Here is a 22,382-nt window from a genome sequence, read left to right on the forward strand (position 1 = left end):
TTGGTATGGACTGGAATTGTAGCTTTTAGGATTGGGGAAATCTGTAGGAGTATTGTGTATGTATATCTACCTGTATTGTGTAAGGGTATTTACGTAACTTAGCTCAAAACGTTAACAGAGTTAAAGGGGTGGCAGCGAAATCATAGTTAAAGGGGGTTAAGTGTTCGATTGAGTAGTTGGAGGGGGCAAAATGTGGCCGGGTGATAGTTTAAGAGGGCAAAGTATAATTTCCCCTAAAATTTTAGTTAAATGCCGATAGACGTACTTTACGGAGAAGTTGCATTTTGATGTAAACTGTATGGAAAATAGGTTAAAAACTTAATCGTCACAATTATCAATTGATGTCTGATTGAATTGATTTTTGGCCAATTAGTATATGTGTTTGTTTTGCAAAATGAACGAATGAGATCATGTTTGCGGACTCGGTATGGGTCAATAAAATTAAAATAGAATATGACGGAGTATGCAGGACGAGGTATTTGAATTTTGAATTGATCCCCATTATTTCCACCTTAACCCCTCTGGCGGTTTGATTAGATAAGACTATTTCCAAAGACTATTTGTCTTGGGATTATTTGATTGTTGAACCCCTCAAACCACAGTAGAGCTAGCACACATCCTAATAGCATGGGGTCTCACAATAAATTAAAATAAATTATAAAAGTGTTTATCAAAGTTTTTTATAAGTTGTAAAAAAGCTTAATTTGTATACTTGAATAAGCTGTCAAATAGCTTTTCATAAACGAAATCCTAGATTGTCTTTAAAATTTGAGTAAGAATAACTAATTCACTTTAAAATTCTTTTATCCATGCATATTCTAGCAATTTAAAATAAGCAAAAAAAGTTTCGAATTGGTGTTTAAAATAATCTAGCTTTTTTGGGTCAAATAAGCTAGAAAAACCAATAAGTGATTATCTATAATTGGTAACAAGCACCCTTCATTAGCTTTTTTTAAGCAAAAATAAGCTAAACAAGTAAAATTATAAGTGCTAGCAACGGGGCTACAATTTATTCGAATTTTGACTCATGCATTGATTAGATTTATTTTTGTACTTTTATAATTTACTCATTACCATTTTTGTAAGTTGTGATGATTTGTTGAGATTTTATTTTGCACTGTGATAATCTTTTAGTTTGCCCAATTTGTTAATTAGGATAAAAGTTAGGTCTTGTTGAAATGTGTTCACGTTCAATTTTTTTTCTTTTTAATAGTTGTGGAGAGAGATTTAAAAAAAAAAGTGCCATAACAATCATCAATTTTTACAAGTAACAATTTTCCTTAGCAAAGGTAAAACAAATATGATATGAATAGTTCTACTTTTTGTTTTTCTACAAAAAAACAAAGTATATGCGTGATAGATACTTGAACCTACTGCAACTAAATTCTGGCTCTACCCTTGCTTCAGGTTGCTAGTATGTCCAATTAACTTGATTTTTTGCATGGATAATGTGTGTGTCAAGACTTACAAATTCAACATACGTATCATCAAAATAAAACTCACATTATTAGCAGGGCCGGCCTTGGGCTAAAGCCCAAGGTGCCATGGCTTTAGGCCCTAAAAGACATTAAGGCCCTAAAATACATAGTAGTCCTATGTAGTATCTTCTCTATTATAAAACAGAAGGGTGTGGAAACTAGTTGTTGGAACGGATCAAATTAATTCCAGATCAATGGCTGAGATCACGTCAATCTGTCCATACTTTCTTAGTTTATTACACAAACAGCATTAGTCTCTTCTTACTCCGCTGTACAAACCTATTTTCAAATTTCAAACCCAGGTTATCTGGAAGAAAGGCGAGAGGTGAAACCCCAAACCACACCACCACCCCCCACCCCAAAACCCTTGCAGCCATCTGCCACCGTCCATCGCCGCCCGCTCCCATCTCCTTCTCCCCTCTCCCATTTCCTAGCGCTGCCCATCTCTCTCCGGTGTCGCTCATCCATTGCCTGTTTACCCACCATCAGCAGCTGGCCCCATCATTTCCAGTGGGGTCTGTTTTCCCGTTGTCTATCCCTGCCGCCGCCATCCTCATCGCGGCCTACTCACGTTCAACCCTATATCTACCTCCACCCATATAAAAAAAGCGCGGTAAACCCATTTGCAGAAAAGAGTCATTTGATTTTAGGGATTTGTATTTGGTGAATTTTGGAGATGTTTATTGGCATCAAGAATGACATTTTCCTTGAAAAGTTGAATGGTTTATCGGTTTTCTTAATGGTCTTCCAGATGTGTTGATTAATTGGCTGATTTAGGTTTTTTTATTTTTATTTTTATGTGATCCATAGTGAGAGGATTTTTTTTGTGGTTGTTCTATAAGTTCTTTGATGGAATCTGAAATTGTGCACTCGGAAGTCTGTTGCATATTGGGATACCCTTTTTGTGTGTTCTTTGGTGAATTTGAATTTGCATGTGGGGTGTTTGTTGAAATGCATGCGTAGAATTTGAATATGCCTATGGGGATACCCTTTTTGTTAATTCTTTTGGGGGGTAATTCTGTATCTCTAATAATTGGCTACTCCTGTTTCATGACTTGACGTTATCAATCCTATTTCATGACTTGAAGTTATCAATATGAGTGTTTCTCATTTTTTGAATTTTACTGGATCAGCCACATCTGCTTTTGTCATTAACTATTACCTAAATGTAAGCATGAAATTGGTATTGTTTTCTTTCCTTGGCAAAAAACTTTAGCTCTATTAGAGGGATCTTTAAGCAACATCTTATCCTGATGTATGGTCTTCTGAGGCTTTTTATTTGTCCTCTTTTAAATACCGTTGAATGGCAAAGCATTGATGTACTCTTTTTTTGGTTAATGTTAAATGCTAACACTTTGCTTTGAGTAATACTCCGTAATTGTACCGCACACGCATATGGTACGGCTTTGGTACCAAGGCTTTCAGGAGCTTATGTTTCTTGATAGGGAAGGCATGCTCCTTTCATTGTGGCTTGCATGAATTCAAGTTGTGTCAGCCTTATAAGGGATTTGATTTGCAGTGGGAGACTTGGAGGTATGAAGAAACGGTTGCCTTTATTTGGAATAGCAATTTTTAAGCATCAACGACTTTTTTTGGAATAGCAGTTTCTTACATAATTTGTACTACTTTCAGCTGTGACAGCAATGGGTCTATTGATATTTTTCCATTTTAAGGTTTAATGTGTCGATTTTTTCTCTTTGGCAGAGTCTATAGTGTTTTAGTTTCTTTACTTTGCAGGTGTTGCATAAGAGTCTTGAAAGAGCTGTTTCAAGGTGATTCTTCTCCTCTCTTAGTAAATTCTAAGACTAAATTTAATAATTTTTTTTTTTTTGTTGATTTCTCAACTTCTGTGCGTACCCTATCTCTTCTTCATTCATGAGTTGTAAAACATAACCATTTAGGTTCTTTGTGCATTTGGCTTGAGCGTGGTCCATGTCTGTACTAATTCTTGCAACACCCATCACCTTAAAAAGATTTGATGACAATGGTTTAAACATTTGTTACTTTTTGTTTACTAAAGGCTTTCTGACTTGAGATGCTTTATGATTTGTCTAAATGTAAAATTTGGAGTGTATTGATAGCTCATTGTCTGTTTGATGAAATGTCGAATTCCTTAAGTACAGATTGATGTTCTTATCCAAAAAATTCTTTATCTGAAAATCTTATTAGATTGGGCAAGTCCTTTCATAAATCTCTCTTTCCCTTCGGTCCATTGGACTTCTTAATTAGTGGTTTTGGAGTTTGAATCTCTTATTGTTGGTTAATGTAGGGTAACTAGATGTCAATTTGCTAAAAAACAAGCATACAACTCCCCCCTGCCCTTTACACAAGGGAACTTAAGTCCTTCTCTATTTCATACTTTTTCATAATAGGATTTTTCCTCATTCATATATCTTTGTAGGTGTTGTTAGGCAGTTGTACACGTTCCTAATTCTACTCTTTGGACGCGGTACATATATGGTGATACAAACACTTTTCAGAACACATGGAGTTGCCTCAATGTGTAGTCTTCTCCGTTCAGATCTTGGAACACGAACCAACCCATGAAAAGGTAAAATTGGAGTTATTTTTCCAGTGGGTTACGTAGATTTCATTGTTGTTCTTATGACATTTGCAATTCGGACACTTACCTAGAAAAATCATGACTGTGTTTGTGTAGTTTTTGGCTAGTGCTCTTGAAAGTTCTTTTACTTTGTTCTTTTCTTTCTATTTTATGATCTCTCTTGCAGTGCCCAAAGCTCAATCGAGACATTCCTCAGTTTCTAATTTTCAGTTTCCTCTTTAGAGCGGTTCTTTTAGATTTGGAAAGATTGGTTTTCGGGTGTACAAAAAGATGAGAAGCTTGATCCGAACACCTACACATATCTGATAAAGCTGATATTCCGTGATGCCCACTCAGTTTTTTTTTTAAAATTATTGAACGGCTCAAATCATCCATGCGGTGGCCGGCCACTGCATTTTGGTGCTGTGGCTGTAGACTTTCTGTTAGCTTTGTGATCATGTATTGAGTTTCTTTTTTGTGCATGCGGTCATTGATTGTTTCGAGAAATTGGGAGAAGAGAATTTGTAAAGGTTTCTTTGGTGCAGCTGATGTTCCAAATGGGAGTGGGTGGTGCAAAATAATGAGATTACCCCTGTTTTGATGGTTTGATTTAACGGAGTTTGGATTGGGGACTTGATTGGTACACGTTTTGTATGTTGTAGACTAAATGTCTTCAATGTTTACATTGAGAACCAAATGGAGACGCGATCAATACTTTGGAAATTAAAAAGGTTAATAAGTCCTTCCCCAATACCTAAAACTTAATTTGCGGTTTTAGAAGCTTTCATTTTAAGCGGGGAAGAAATCGTAAAAAAATGGCTCAATGAATAATCCGTTTTCTCTAATAAAAAATACTAAAAATTTAACGCATTTTATCATCTCGTTTATACTAACAAAAAACAAACACTAAAAACTTAATGCATTTTGTCAACTGGTCCCACTAACCAAAAATTTTTACCAACTCAACAATTTTTTCACTCGCATACCCAGCAAAAGCTTTTTCAGTATCAGAAGTAACTTGACATTTTTCAACAACTTATTCACTTCCACGAGCACCTAACAACTTTTCAATCACAAATAAAAATCTACAAATTTTTCACTACTAGAAACACTGCAAGAAAGTTTCTATGCAATTGACAGTTAACGGAGAGACAGAAAATTCAAGCAATTGAGGGTAGAATTATCAATGAACATAATAGTTGGATTGAACTTTTCCTTCCAATGGTTCTAGACAAGTACAGACTCCATTAAATTTCTTGTGGTAATGACAACTTTCTCCCCTTCTTTCTTTGCAGCTTCATTCCTCCTAGAAAACATCATATAAGGTACTCCCCTTCTCTCATCATACCCTGCATATCATGAGATGAATAATGAGAGAATTTTGCATAAGTCTACTATAGCAATTTTCAAACCCATCTAGTTCACTTCTAAACTTCATAACCCACTAAGTCCACTAGCCTACAAAAATACCAATATAACCCACTATATGTAGCCCTATATATATCCCATTATATGTAGTTTTTTTTCAAACGGGGGGAGGGAGGGGAGAGAGAGAGAGAGAGGCCGCTGGGAACAAACATCTCGTTCCATCCTCCTGTCATCGTCGCCATCGCCACCCACCTCAATCCCGTCGCCGTCGTCATCGCCACCCACCTTCCGTCACCGTCTCATCCCGTCCCACCTCTCTGATCTCACCTCGGCTTCGTTCTCACCGTCTTTTCCCACCATTGGCTTCGTTCCCACTGTCACCGTTGTTTTCAACACAAACAGGTAAGTTTAGTTTAGTTTAGGGTTGAACAAATTAAGTTATTTGTTACTATTTGTGTAGATCTGGTTTGGTTAAGCTCTTGGATGAACTTATGGAATCATATAATGTTATATATGAGCTTTTAGAATCATTTTCATTGCAGTGGAATCATCATATATGATTATATGTACATATCTATGTAATTTATTTTTTTACTCAATTAATTTGTGTGTTTAACACATATATGGTTATATATCCAAATTTGTTCTCTACATGTTATAGAAGCCAGTTAATGAGGCCGCTACGCGGACCAATTCAATATAGGTAATGGACAACGGAGTAGGGTTTTGGTTGTTTAAGTTATGGTTATATGTGAGTCTCTGTACTTTATAAATTCAAAAATAGAGAACATATAAAGTTTAGTATTTGGGTTGTTTAACATATGTGATTATCTATCTATAGAACGACTGGAGTCGTTTGAAGTGGAGTCAGGTGCTTTATTAATGACTTCCTATTTCAAAAAGGGTAGTCCAATTGTACTGAAACTGATTTTTTGCTAGTTTTGGAATGTTTTTTGTATTTTTGTTAAGCTACTGTTGAGTAACATATATGATTATATGTTCAGGTCTGTGCTCATACATAATACACATATATATATATATATATATATATATGTGTGTGTGTGTGTGTGTGTGTGTGTGTGTGTGTGAGTGAGTTCAAATGTAAACATATAACATTAGGTTATAACATATAACATTGTAATGTTATATGTTATCGCGTAATATTATATGACGTTATATATTCTCATTTTGGTTGTTAATATATATCATTTTGTTCTGGTCGTCATTTTATTTTATGAATATATATATGGTTATATATCCAATTCTGTACCCTGTATCGTGTTATCATATGGTTACATGTGGACTGTTTTAATATGATTATATGGTTATATATTTAGGTCTATTAGACCGCTGCGCGGACCAATTCAATAACATAAATTTAGTAGTTTTATTAGTTTTTATGGTATAAATATATTAGTTTTATTTGTACATATAACCATATTTTAAGAAAATATGGTATATTCTCTGTATATATGAGACACATATGATTATATATTCAATTATGTACCTTGTATTATGCCATCATTCCTAATATATATAGTTATATGTGATTTTTTCTGTTATAATGTATCATGCGACATATAACATTTAAGTTTTTGTTTGACAGCTGATATCATGAAACATATATGGTAATATACGAATTCTTGAATCATTTTTTCAACATATAAAGCTATACGTTTCCATCTGTCTAACTTTTTTCTTAAATGTGCAGAAATGACGAATTCAAACGAAATAGGAGTATGGTTTCATGAAGTTCCTAATCCAATTTATTGCAAATTGGAGTATCACAACAATGACACCATGACAATGGAGTTTAGGATGAACTCCAACCTCAGAAGAGCCCTCCACATCAAATCTTTCTACCAAAAGTACCTGATTTTGTTGAAAGGACACATTAGGATCGTTAAGCCTGACAAGATAACCAAAAACATTAGATTTAGAATTTTAATTTGGTTAAAGTCTTTTGGTGTAATTTCTTTATCGTGTTTTCATATTGCTATTCAAAAAACTCTGAATCCATTTTGTAGATTAATCGGTCAAATTTATAACTATGTAGTTGAACAATAGCAGATTCTGAATCTATTTTTTATTTATTTTGAACACAGATGTTTTGATTGACGGATATAATCGTTTCAATGATTGTTACTAATTGTTAAAACTTGAACATGTATATGCATGAACATATAACCATATATGTTACCATTACCATATATAACTATAGACAACCTTATATGAATTGGTCCGCGCAGCGCCCTAACAGATCTGAACATATAATGTTAAAACTTCAACATGTATATGCATGAACATATAACCATATATGTTACCATAACCATATATAACTATAGACAACCTTATATGAATTGGTTCGCGCAGCGGCCTAACAGATCTGAACATATAATATTACCTGTGCAGCGGTAGAGCGGGTGAGATTTGGAATGTAGAGAGAGAAAGCGCTGTCAAAATTCAAAAGAATGAAAAAAAAAGTCGGCAAGGATATTTTTGTTTTGTATTAATTCTTTTTTGACTTGACAAGGGCCCAGTTTGGCAACACAAAAAATGAAAGAGAATAAAAATACATTTTTTAGTCTAAACCAAACAAGGCCCTTGTTTGAGTGGACCTAGTGGGTTACAAACTTGAGAGGTGGACTTGGTAGGTTATAAACATGCTATAGTGGATCTTAGACCAATTTTTTAATGAATACACCTGCTTTCCTTTGTGATTGACAGCCAGTTGGTAAATCATCTCATATTACTTTAGCTGATAGATCTATCACTGCTGTTACTGGTTTGGGTTCAGTTCTTGTCTCTTCATCTCGTACATTGACATTTTTATTACATGTTCCTCGTTTCCCGTTTAATCTTATATCTGTAAACCGCCTTACAAAATCTTTAAATTGTTCTGTTACATTTCTTTCTCATGGTTGTGTTTTTTAGGATCTCATGACGGGGAGGAAGATTGGTGGGGCCATTGAGCGAGGTGGCCTCTATTACTTGACAGTGTCTCAACTTGTTACCCTTCAGACATCAGAGTCTCCATATCAATAGCACTTTTGTCTTGGTCATCCCTCTCTTCAGAGTTTAAAGCGTCTTGTGCCTTCGTGTCGTTCCATTAATAAGTTGAGTTGTGAAGTCTATGAGTTTAATAAACACCGTCGAGTCAGTTTTTATAGTAGGGTTGAGGGTTGTGCATCGCGTTCTTTTCAATTAGTTCATTCGAACATTTGGGGGCTTATTCATGTGTCTAGTATTTCTGGTTTTCAGTATTATGTTATCTTTGTGAATGATTTTTCTCGTATCACATATATTTATCTTATGAAAGAGAGATTTGAATTGAAATCTGTTTTTAAATCCTTTTACATGGAGATTAAGAATCAATTTAATACGTGCGTTAAGACATTCCGTTCAGATAATGCCTGTGAATATTTTCATAATACACTTTCTCAATTTTTTGATGATCATGGCATTATTCACCAATCGTCGCGCTCTCGGACTCCACAACAAAATAGAGTTGCTAAGCACAAGATTTGGCACTTGTCTAAGGTTATGCGCGCTTTATTATTTCAAATGCAGGTTCCTAAGTCATATTGGAGTGACGCTGTCCTCATTGCCTGTTACTTAGTCAATTGCATGCCCTCTACAGTCCTAGGTGGTCAGGTTCCTCATACGGTCTTATTTCCCGATCGGCCTCTCCATTCATTACCCCCTCGAGTTTTTGGGTGCACCTGTTAGCTCTTGACCCTGATAGAAGTAAACTTGATCCTCGGTCTTTTCGGTATATTTTTCTGGGATACTCACACACTCAAAAAGGGTATCTATGTTACTCTACTACTTTACATCGTCACTTTGTCTGTACTAATTGCACGTTCAATAAGTCCTTGCTATATTACTTGGCTCCTGTTACTACCAATGATCTCCTTACCCTAGAGTCTGTGTTACCTATGGCTGTTCCAATTGAAATTATTCTACCAAACCCTTTATAGGTTTATGTTCACCGTTCCCACACACCGACACCACCCCAGCCTCCGACACCAACCCAGCCTCCACATACAAACCACTCCTCGCCTGCCGAACCATCTTCGCCAGCACTTCCATCTTCTCCCCCTTCGCCAGATCCGTCTGCTCCTCGCTATCCGACTCGTGAGAATTGCCACCCGCCAGTAAAATATGGTTTTTCTAATTATTTTCGCACTTTTCATCCTCTGTCTTGGGTTATCTCATATGATCATCTTTCTCCATCTCTCTGTGCTTTCACTACTACTGTCTCCTCTGTTTTTGTTCCTAATACTGTTCAGGAGGCTTTATCACGATTTGAGTGGCAGAAAGCTATGGAAGATGAAATATATGCTCTTCATAATAATGGCACATGGGAGTTGGTTACTCTTCTTGCTGATCAAACTACTGTCGGCTGTCGTTGGGTCTATACTGTCAAGTACCTTCCTGATGGCACTATTGAGCACCACAAAGCATGTCCGGTTGCCAAGGGGTACACCCAGACTTATGGTATTGATTATTTAGAAACGTTCTCTCTCGTTACCAAGCTTGGTTTTGTGCGCATTCTTATTTTTCTTGCTGCCAATCTTGGTTGGTCGTTGTTCCAGCTCGACGTCCAAAATGTCTTTCTCCGTGGTGATCGCCAGGAGGAAGTCTACATAGAGCAACCACCTGGGTTTGTTTCTTAGGGGGAGCATCATAAGGTATGTCATCTTCGCAAAGAACTCTATGGACTTAAGCAATCTCCTAGAGCGTGGTTCAATAAGTTTAGTGATGCAGTTATGAAATTTTGCGTGTGTCGAAATCAGTCAGACCACTCTGTATTCTCCCTTATGTCGGCTCGAGGGAAAGTATTGTTCATTGTCTATGTAGATGACATTATTATTACTAGAGATGATCAAAAAAGGATTGATAAGTTGAAATGGTTCTTACATAGTCAGTTCCACACTAAAGACTTGGGTAAGTTGCGATATTTCTTAGGCATTGAGGTAGCGAGGTCCAAAGATGGGATCAGTCTGTCCCAGAGAAAATATGTGTTGGATATTCTAGAGGAGACAGATTTATTGGGAGCTAGTCCTGTGGAGACTCCAATGGATCCTAATGTGAAACTCTGCATTGATCAGGGAGAGGTATTTCCTCGTTCATACCAGTATCGTCGATTGATTGATAAGTTGAATTATCTTACCAATACACGTCCTGATATCTCATTTGCTGTTAATACCGTGAGTCAGTTTATGTCTGCTCCTCGTCTTCCATATTGGGAAGCTTGTATTCACATTGTTAAGTACTTTAAGGCTCATCCTGAATGCGGTTTGTTGTACCGTTCTAATGGTCATTTTCGTGTTGAGGCATTTACGAATGCAGATTAGGCAGGATCACCTTCTGACAGACGTTCAACAACTAGTTATTGTACTTTTGTTGGTGGCAACCTAGTTATTTGGAAGAGTAAGAAGCAAACTGTTGTTGCAAGATCTAGTGCAAAGGCAGAGTACCATGCTATGGCTCATACCGCATGTGAGATTGTTTGGTTGAGATCCTTTCTTAAGGAGTTAGGATTTCAGATGCAATTACCCATTCCGTTGTATTGTGATAATCAGGCAGCAATTCACATTGCATCCAATCCGGTATTTCATGAAAGGACTAAGCATATTGAAGTTGATTATCATATGGTGCGTGAGAAATTAGTTGGTGGTGTGATTGCTACTCCCTTTGTGTCTACAAGTGCTCAGTTAGCTGACATGTTTACTAAGTCATTGTTCAAGCCCCGGTTAGAGTTGTTATGTAACAAGCTGGGACTTTGTGATATTTATTCTCCAGCTTGAGGAGGAGTGTTAGAGTATTGTCAGGCTTATGTTAGTCCCACATTAGTTAATTGAGTCATTGTAATGAGTATCTCATAATATAAATAAAATATGTGTGTTAGGGTAAGCAATCACCCTAAACACTTTTCTCCTTTCTCTCTCTCTCTAACAACATGCTTGATCCAATCTTTGCAAAAAATTAGATAAATTTCTAATCGTAAAAGTATATACTACAAGCGTGCAAGGTTTTTTTTTTAATTTTTCTTTCTTCTCCAAAGAGCACTCTATCGTACACCTTTGTTTTTACCCTTTGAAAAAGAAAAAGGAAGGTAGGATATATAAGGGCGTATGTGGGAGGGGGAAAATGACCCACGTGAACGAAATTGTCTTTTGCAATAATGTAGGGAGCAAGACTACAGTTCCCGACAGGGAATTCCCGACCAAATTCCCGACACCGCGCCGGGCCCATTCCGGCCACCGGACGGCTGATCGGAGCCGATTAAAAATTCTAAAAAAAAAACATAGTGGGTCGGTGCGAGAATCAATGGCATCCGATGTGTGTAGGTGACCGATCTAAACACTCCATTTTTTTGTATACATTGTAGACAAAAAAATAGAGTGTTTGGATCGGCCACCTACACACATCGGATACCGTTGATTCCTGCGAGAACCCACTCGGTTTTTTTTTTAGAATATTTGGTCGGCTCCGATCAGCCGTCCGGTGGCCGAAATGGGCCCAGCGCGGCGTCGGAAATTCGGTCGGGAATCTCCGGTCGGGATTCTCAGACTTTCTGTAATGTAGGAAACTTTTGAAGGAGAAAATCCAATATATAATACGCACTTGTTAGCTTACTCACATATATGTAATGATAATGTCAAAATTATTTTTTCTGATGTCAAAATTTCAATGCATAAAAGTCATGGGGTTTTGCTAGTTATTGCCCAGTGGGCAGCACCTCGATAAGGGGGTAATTCCCACAATTGTACAGCAAAGGCTGACTTGTCAGCCGTTTACTCCGGTTTCTTTTTCCTTTTGTCAACTTTTATGACACTAGTTCTCATATTTCTCTAAATGCCGAATTTAACCTTGGAGAGTATGCGCAAACTTTGAAAAGCACCCAGGCTACTTTTTGTTCACTTTTCTCTCTCCTATTTCTTTCACTTTTTAATTTTCGTACGGTGCTATGCATTCTAATTTTATTTTACGGTTCATTTTTTGTGGGATCTACCTCAGATCTTACAAAAATGATTTGAACTGTTTATTTTCTAATTTTTTTTAATGAATTTCTATAGAAAATGAACTCAATCAAATATCGAGAAGGATTCTTTTAAAAAAAAATCATAGTGCAAAACTGGGTGGTTTGCCCTATAAATTTTGAAAAGATTCTTATTGATATTTAATTGACCTGATTTTTTTTACTGGATCCCAAAAAAAACATTTAAAGAAAAATGAATAGTTCATATCATTTTTAGGGGACCTGAGGTGAGCCATACAAAAAAATATGTGCATGATCTATCAAGTACTAGAATCTATGGCAAAGACCTTTTGTCCATTTTTGCCTTGAAATCACAAGAACCACACTGGACATACCATAACAATTCTAGACTTGAAACCTACGGTTTTTATATTATTTTATTTTTAATTTTTTATAGCAGACCACTCAATGTTTACACCTTTGTTTCCAGCAGCATTTTAAAAGCCTAAGCCGAATAATCAACTACAAAAAAAAAAAAAAAAGAAGCCTTAGCCGTAAAACCGAAGAGTACAAGTAGTTTACTTTGCATAGATTTGTGCAAAGATTTTTTATGGGACCTACTTTTGTGTCTTACACAAATGATTCAATTCGTTTATTAATTTTAAAATATTTTTTGAGGAACTTTGTAAAAAATCACCTCAATAGGATATATGTAAGTATTTGATCCAATCTTACAACTTTCAATCAGAATTTTAATCCGAAATTCTGAATGAAAAGTTATAAGATTGGATCAAGCACTTACATGTAGTCTATCGAGCTGATTTTTTACAGAATTCTTTAAAAAATATTTTAAAATTAATGAACGAATCGGATTATTTGTGTGAAATCCAAAAATAGGTTTCGCAAAAAATCTGTGCAAAGTTATTTGTGTCAATACTCAATAGCACTCTAATTAAAGATCAACGGTTTGGAAACTCGTGAAAAAGGGAAAAGTAAAAAAAAGTAAAGAAAGGGGGAAAAAGAGGGCTAGTAATGTCTTTTTAAGCCAAACCTTTACATCATGTTCCACTGCTATTTTAGTGTGTGTTGTAGGTACACGTGTTAAAGCCATAACTCTTTTGGGCCCATATCGAAGCTGCCCAGTGGGTGGTTTGCAGATATTGCCTTGATAAGCCGCAATTTGAACATGAGCACATGAACGAAAATCATTCTTTCTAGTTTTCTACAAATGCATGTGCAGTTCTCTTTTAGTCATGTTCCTTGGTACTGAAAAGTGAAAACATCACCTCAATTCTGCGTAAAGCTGGAGAAATTATTCGATGCCCCAAGGGCAATGACAGGTGTTGCCCCCGACCTTTTGTTTTTGTTTTTTTTTTTTTGATCAGCAAGTATCTCCCACTTAAATATCTACTGACACGCGTTTTCTTCTCTCTTGTCCCACTAGACACAGCATTTTTTCTAAAATTAAGTGTTTCAAATTTCAATCCGTTTGAATAGGTGAGAAGATTTTATTTATCTGATCATTCAATTCTAAAGGGTCATAATTAAATTTTGATTATAGGGTTCTCGTTGATTAACCCTAAGAAAGTCGTAGAATCAAATATCTCTTAGGACTAACCAACGAGAGCCCTAGAGTCAAAATTTAATTATGGCCCTTTAGAATTAAATGATCAGATAAATAAAATTTTCTCACCCATTCAAACAGATTGAAATTTGGAACACTTAATTTTTCAACCTTCAGTTTATATATTAAAAAATATGGTTAAAAAATTAAGTGCTTCAAATTTCAATCCGTTTGAATGGGTGAGAAGATTTTATTTATCAAATTTCAATCCGTTTCAAATTTCAATCCGTTTGAATGGGTGAAATTTGGATTGGGGACTTGAGATTGGCACACATTTTGTATGTTGGAGACTAAATGTCTCCAATGTTAAACTTAAGTAATTTGCGATTTTAGAAGCTTCCATTTTAAGTTTGGGAAGAAGTCGTAAAAAAGTGGCTCAATGAATAACCCGTTTCCACTAATAAAAAATAATAAAAATTTAACACATTTTACCATCTTGTTTTCACTAACAAAAAACTCTAAGAATTTAACGCATTTTACCAACTGGTTTCCACTAACAAAATATTTTTTACCAAATCAACAATTTTTTCACTCACATATCCAGCAAAAACTTTTTCACTCTCAGAAACAACTTGACATTTCTCAATAACTTATTCACTTCCAAAAATACCTAACAACTTTTTAACCACAAAAAAAATCGACAAATTTTTTACTGCCTGAAACACCGAGAGTTTCTTTGCAATTGACAGTTAACATAGAGACGGAAAATTCAAGCAATTGAGGGTAGAATTATCCTACAAACCAAGCAATGGGCAATGAACATATAATAGTTGGATTGGACTTTTCCTTTCAGTGGTTCTAGACAAGTCCAGACTCCAATAAATTTCTTGTAGTCATTACAGCATTCTCCCCTTCTTTCTTTGCAGCTTCATTCCTCCTAGAGAACATCATATAAGGTAATCCCCTTCTTTGATCATACCCTGCATATCATGAGATGAATAGAAGAGTGAGTGAGCCTGTGAATCAAAAGCCTTTCCAACCTAGATTTTGGTAAATTAACAAGAAAAACCCACATTTGGCAATTACAGTATTGTTTAAATCGCCAAAAGTGTGTGATTCAGTAAATGTTTACCGCAACTGAAAATCTCGTTCAAAATCAGCATCCATCTGAACAAAGTATATTTATCGAATTGTCGTAATGTGCAATCGGACCATTCATTTACTATTTTCTTTAATTTTCAAATACGATTTAACCAAGCCTTTTGGGAAATACATGATACGTACAACCAGGCCTACAAATTCAATGGCTGAGATCTTAGTAATCCCTATTTTAAATGAGGAATTGTCATATCCTTCCTCCGAATGAATGTATTGGGTGAGAAGGGGGAAAGAGAATTTACTGTTGGAACTCGATGTTGATGGAGGGAGCCGAAGAATTTGCAATGATTGCGAGCGCCGTCTCCGTCAAAACCATGGTGGTACCACCAAATGAAGGTTCAGAAACCAGGGTCGGAGCGAAATCGACGATCCTGATCTGAATTGTCCGGTCAGGAACGCAAGTATACGGCGTGGTCGCACTTATGCATTTCACCAAGTATTGTCTCCCACATGCTGCCCCATTGTCCCATATTCCATCTCCTGCTGCTGCGAATAAGTTGCTCGATGGAAATTGTGTTGGATCGCTCCCGTAACACGAAGTTGCTGCATAAAAAACCAAAAAAAGATCCATAGGTATGGTGCAAATTAACTGCTTGATCGAGTCTAGCTTTATATTGTTCGAGCTCGGCTCAATTATTATACGTGCCTAAAATTCGAGGTCAGCTCATTTTTACAGATGAGCCGAGGCCTTAACAAGCCGAGCCTAAAATTTGGGCTTAGCTAGATTACTAAACAAGTCGAGCGGAGCCACGAGTTTGCAGCCTTGTTCATAAGCATCTATTAGATCAAATTTATCATGTACTATATGTTTGGTTTGGTTTGTTTCACTGAAGTAATAGTTCGTTTGCAGCCTTGTTCATAAGGATCTGTTAGATCAAATTTATCATGTACTATAGTACTCCGTATATGTTTGGTTTGTTTCACTGAAGTAATCGTAAAAATATATACTCAATTTTATTGAATTCATAATCTTACAGAATTAAACGTGCAAAGAGTAATTATATCATATGGTCCCAGCTGAGATTAATATAATAATATGTAATAGCAGCAAAGTTTGTACTATGATCATGTATTTCCCTAGTAGAAACAAGTATACATATGCAATCTATAGGCGCATTTGCTCGGCTGTATACGGGCATCGAATTGAACTATATATGTAGCATATGCCGTAAATAATCAAATATTCATCGTTTGGTTATATACTTGCGTCCCGAATTAAAATAATACAGATGAATGGTACTTACGTGTATAAGGGGGACCGTATTGGGCGGCCGTGCCGACGTCACCGTGAGAGAGAGGAAAAATCTGGAGGAGGAGAGTGGAGAGAGAGAGCCATTGAAGGACTGTGAGATGAGTTCTGGACATTTTGTTATGTTAGGAAATAGTGCCGAAAGAGTTGGAGAAAAAGAAATTAAAGACACCCTTTTGGAGTCAACGGACGATTCCAAAACTGAAAGGAAGTCCACGGGTAACTTTCTTGACGGAGCTGGAATTGGAATCTCTACGGGAATAACGGGCCTGTATGCATGCCCCAAAAGAGACGCTTCTACAACCTGGGAACCGATGAGGAGTGCACCGATGGCGTATAGATCATCGCGTGAGACCCAAGTGGCTGTCATAAGAACTCGGCTCATCCGAATGATTAGAAGTGGTTGATTCAATGTACCCATTTTTCATTCAGAGTACAATATCCTCAATGAATACAGGAAATTGATACTGCATTGTATCAAACACTTGCAGCTATTCGATTGAGCTGATTTTTTCAAAAACCACTCGGAAAAAAAAAAGTATTTCAAAATTAATGAACGACTGAGATCATTTTTGAGGAATCCAAAAGTGGGTCTTGTGCGCCAATCTGTTCACTTCTCTTCAGCTCCCTTAGATTTTCGATAATTCTATGGGTACCGACAATAAATGCACCAATGGTGCACACATTGGTGTGTTGAGCTCACTTCGGGGTCCCACACATAAGATCCAAACCGTTTTAAAATATTTTTTTGAGTAGCTTTAAAGGAAATCAGCTCAATCAAATTATTGTAAGTTGTTGATCCAATTGATCAACTTTTCCTAGAAATTCCATTCAGAATCTAGGATCTAGAATTCTGAATGAAAAAATTAGAACATTGGATCAAGCATTTATTGTTATTCGATTGAGCTAGTTTATTTTGCGAAGCCAGTCGAAAAATTATTTAAATATCAACAGCTCGAATAATTTATCTGGAGCGCCGAAATAGACCTGCATACCGATCTGTGCACCCTCGGTTCATTCGTCGTCAGTACCGTAGTCAGGTTCAAAGAGACGTACGTCCTAGTAGGCGCCTTGACTTGTTCCACTTGCATGGGTCAATTTCTTCCACTCGCAACGCGGGTTCAGCCGTTCTTTAAGCCTTGACTGATCTAAGGCTTATCCCCACGAGTCATTACGTTCGTTTTCAGCCCAAGATCTTGAGTTGGAGGGATAAAAATAAAACTATTTTCTAATTTTTTTACGGCCTTCGCCGCTTTATTCCTTTTGAGAGAAAATAATATTCTCTACAGGGTTTCGAACGGAAACTAGGAGGGAGCAAATTTATAGATTTTATTTTACCAATTTATTATTATTATTTTTTAGATTTTAGTCTTTAATCACTTAGTCAACCTCTTGAGGTTACCAACTGCATGCACTTCCACTGTTAACAAAAGTTTGTAAGATTCTGCATGCACATTCAATAAAGCATGTGGTTCCAAAGAAGAGTCCTTCTACAGCCGATTTTGCACCGTATGCCATGCGGGGCCCACTTTGGGTGGTAATTTGAGCCGTGAACTAATTTAAAAAAAAGAAAGAGTGGGCCCGCGAAAAATCTGCTCAATCCGATATGTGTAGATACTCGATACACTCTTTTTATTTTTCATTCAAATTTCAGGATCGAGCACCTACATCCTGTAATTTGAATGAAAAAATGAGAAGATTGAATCGAGCATCTAGAAATATCGGATTGAGCTAATTTTTCTCGGGGTCCACTCAGTTTGTTTTTTAAATTTATGGAACGACTCGGATTTTCTTTGCGGGATCCAGAGTAGACCCCGCATGACCGTCCGTGCAAAACCGGTAAGCCACCTTCACTTTGTTGGCAAAACAATTATTTGCAGTAGGTAGTACATCTATTGGGTGTCAAATTATTTGGGTGGCTGTTGGTTGTTGCCTTGTTGGTGGATGTATATAATTCAGCTTGACTCCCGTTATCCGCTCAACATCCGAAGAGCACAAACAACATAATTGACCGGGTTCGATTTTTGGTGTCTGACCACAAGAAAATAATTTCTTATGAATTCTCTAGTCTCAACATACGTGAATATATAGCTTACTTTTGACCGAACCGAGAGGGAAATAATTGGCGTATGCGTAAGCTGGTATAGACACTCATGACCGTTGAAAAAAAGAGAGGAGAAAATAATATAACGCCTATACTATAAACTACTGTCACTTCTACATTTTGCTTTACAAGGAAAAAACTGCTTAACACTAAAGTTTTTTTCCTTCCAATCGATGGAAGAAATCATTTATATCATATATGAAATACAAAGTACGAACCCAAGATATAACAGTTGAGAGTCTACAAGACAACCAAGCCCAACAATTCAACCAATACAAAAAAATAAACCCATTATAGGGTAGAAAGAAAGGTATAGCCCCTCTAAGAGAAGAACACACACACGCAAGTGGGGAGATTCAAACTTCCGAACTCCTAATGAGATGCAAGAATCTTGATCAACTGAGTTAGCCCCAATTGGTTATCAATAAAGCTCAATGACGTGATTTTGGAAAACGATCGATTTCCTTGTGTTTCTTTCAGCCTAAGGTCATTTTTTTAAATGTTTTTTTATAAACGGATTTTCGGGCCAGCTTGCATGCAACTCGACTAATTTCGGGACTCTAAAATTAACAAAGATTTGAAATATTTGGCATCCTTAGAATTTGAATAAGTGACCTTATGAAGCACAAGCACTTGCAACTTTTTTTAAAATGTTACTTCAGCATTAATAGAATTTTTTTAAAATGTTTTTTTTTTTTGGTAAATATTTTTTTAAAATGTTACTACAACGTGTGTCACGAATTGGAATATGACATCGGAAGTCATTATCAAAATAATCGGCTCAAATAAATGAGGTAGTTGTGAAAGTTATGAACTGCGCGTGATAGAGTCAAATATGCCCATGTGGCTTGGACATGGAACACGAATTAATCACGATCCTCTCATGTGATTGTGATTTTTATGAATAGCAAATGAGATAGTTACAGCATGGTCACACTTGACGAATTGAACCGTTCATTTTGAATGTCTCAATGTGATCATAGTCCATGCAAAAGACACGATTTGATCGGACATTGGTAAACATAATTTTCACAAGATAAATCGATGATAAGTGTCTGACAGTGCATTTCTCGGATGACCTATACAATTTGATCAAGCTCTTATATTAAAATGTCTGATTAACTTAATGCTTTGCATATATGGCCGATAGAACAAATCTAAAAATACAAATTGAGTGCCTTGAATGGCCAAGTGGAATTAATCATGGTGAATCTCTTGTTAAGAAAATTTTCATTCAAAATACCAACTTTTTGTTATTAGATCTGTTAATAACAACTTTTTGTCATACATTAGTACTCGATCCCTGAAAAAACTACTCCCCGGAGGTAGCAGTGGTACCAGCTTCCTGGCGTGCTCTCTAGCTAATTCGTACATCGGCTCCTCCCTGGAGCTCATACTCATGCGGCAACCGTTCACACCATGTGATACGAGGATTTACTACCACCTTCTCAAGCGACACGACATGCTCCAGTACCCACGTAATAAACTCAACGACTATGGACCCAATACACCCCTCCAGTTTCACCACCTTCAAGTATTCATACTTCTTTTTTGCAGCATAATCAGTACCCCTTGTTATTTTAAACAACATGGCTATGAACTCACGCGAGGGGGAAGTTTCACCTTCATGACCAACCTTCATTGTAAATTCATGCAACGAGGGAGTTGCATCTAATAGGTACATGCAAGAAAGGAGGCTTTCTCGATTATAACGTGAAACTGACAGTTCGATCCAAATACTTCAGATTACCTAATATAGGAATGTCTTTGGGAAATATTGTCTCATTTGTTATCAAGAACAATGCAAGCCTCTCAAGTTGCATGAAACAGCCTGAGAAACTGCGAAGATTCCTCATTACATGCATGGAATTATCCCCCTCCATTAATGATACCTCGGCGAGACTAGGTACGTGTTGTAACGAACGCTATGAATGCAAGCTAAGAACGAGAAATTGAAAACTAAACAAGAAATCACAAAGACACAAGATGTACGTGGTTCCCCAAGATGGGTACGTCCACGGGCGAGGAGAGAGAGGTTCACTAACCAACGTGAAGAAGAGATACAAAGAGCCGGCTATAATCCGTAACTCTAGAAAGGCCACAATATGAAAGCCCAAAAGATAATTTCTAGAAGTACCCCAAAAGCCTTATTTATAATAGGCTACAAAAACGGGAACAACATAATTAACCAATGTGGGACTAAAGAATACAAGGCATTCCCAACAATTCTCCACCTTGACTTGAATTCCACCGAACTAAATCACCAAATATAGCTATCCCCTTCTAACCTCTCACTCGCCAAATGCCCCCGAGGGGCGATCAACTGCAAATACCAAGCAAGTCCAAGTAATGCTTGAACTTGGCAACCGGAACCGGTTTAGTCAACATATCTGCTGGGTTATCTGTCGTACCCACTTTCTTCACCTCAACTTGCTTCTGTGAGATGATATCCCGAACGAAGTGATACCTGACATCGATATGCTTGGTCCTCTCATGATATATCAGATTTTTAGTCAAATGTATAGCACTCTGCGAATCACAAAATACTGAACTCACACCCTGTGTAAGACCAAGCTCACAAAGCAAACCTCTCATCCACAATGCCTCCTTCACAGCTTCAGCAATGGCCATATACTCCGCTTATGTTGTAGACAGCGCAACTGTAGCCTGTAAAGTAGCTTTCCAACTAATGGCACTTCCGGACAGAGTAAAGACATAACCTGTCAGAGACCTCCTCTTATCGTGGTCACCGGCAAAATCCGAATCAACATAACCAACAGCATGATCACCAGAATTGACAATCCCAAACAATAGACCAACACCTGCAGTTCCGCACAAATACCGTAGTATCCATTTCACAGCCTCCCAATGTGCCTTTCCTGGACGCCCCATATAACGACTAACGACACTAACTGCATGTGAAATATCAGGACGAGTACATACCATGGCGTACATAAGGCTCCCAACTGCGCACGAATATGGAACCTGAGACATATACTTCTCCTCATCCTCCGACTGTGGTGACAACTCAGCTGAAAGTCGAAAGTGTGCTGCCAAAGGGGTACTGACTGGCTTCGAGTTCTGCATGGCAAAGCGCTCAAGCACTTTAAGAACATAAGACTTCTGATTCAAAAATAGTTTGCCAGCTACTCGATCTCTGCAAATCTCCATACCCAAAATACGTTTTGCCGCACCCAAATCTTTCATCTCAAATTCACCACCTAACTGTTGTTTCAACCTGTTGATTTCTGACACACTCTTGGCAGCAATAAGCATATCATCAACATACAACAGTAGATAAACAAATGAACCATCTGGAAGTTTTCGAAAATATACACAACTGTCATACTCACTCCTAGAATATGACTGGCTTATCATAAAAGTATCAAACCGCTTATACCACTGCCTAGGGGATTGTTTGAGGCCATACAAAGACTTACGAAGTAAACAAACGTGATCCTCCTTACCAGAAACAACAAATCCCTCAGGCTGACGCATATAAATCTGTTCTTCAAGCTCGCCATGCAAAAACGCAGTTTTGACATCAAGTTGCTCTAACTCAAGATCATAACATGCAACAATAGCAAGTAAAGTGCGAATGGAACTATGTTTTACAACTGGTGAAAATACCTCATTGTAGTCAACACCCTCCTTCTGGCTGTATCCTTTCGCCACTAGCCGAGCTTTAAACCGAGCGTCTTCTACCCCTGGAATACCTGGTTTGCGCTTGAAGATCCACTTGCATCCAACAATCCTCTTCCCTTTCAGCGGTTCTACTAACTCCCATGTCTGATTCTTCTGAAGAGACTCAATCTCCTCATTCATAGCAACAAACCACTGTGCAGACTCAGTGCTCGAAATAGCTTCCGTATAGCTGGAAGGCTCTTCATACTCAACTGTCTCAGCAACTGATAAAGCATAGGTCACCATC

The 22,382-nt window shown here is 37.2% G+C and overlaps 1 protein-coding gene across 2 annotated transcripts; it reads right to left on the bottom strand.

Annotated features, from left to right (window-relative positions):
- Positions 1–5,052: 5,052 nt before the first annotated feature.
- LOC131301393 (EG45-like domain containing protein 2) lies at positions 5,053–16,582 on the bottom strand. Of its 2 annotated transcripts, none has more exons than XM_058327646.1 (3): positions 16,343–16,539; positions 15,341–15,641; positions 5,053–5,369 (listed from the first exon to the last, which is right to left on the bottom strand). In XM_058327646.1, exons 1-3 carry the CDS (start codon positions 16,461–16,463, stop codon positions 5,363–5,365), a joined length of 429 nt encoding a protein of 142 aa, XP_058183629.1. In that variant the 5' UTR covers positions 16,464–16,539; the 3' UTR covers positions 5,053–5,362. The 2 variants fall into 2 exon arrangements, with proteins under 2 accessions (XP_058183629.1, XP_058183640.1); XM_058327657.1 differs by lacking the exon at positions 5,053–5,369 and adding an exon at positions 14,540–14,920 and having other exon boundaries at positions 16,343–16,582.
- Between the last annotated feature and the right edge of the window lie 5,800 nt (positions 16,583–22,382).

The sequence above is a fragment of the Rhododendron vialii genome, chromosome 1a, assembly GCF_030253575.1.
Source record: "Rhododendron vialii isolate Sample 1 chromosome 1a, ASM3025357v1".
NCBI lineage: Eukaryota > Viridiplantae > Streptophyta > Magnoliopsida > Ericales > Ericaceae > Rhododendron > Rhododendron vialii.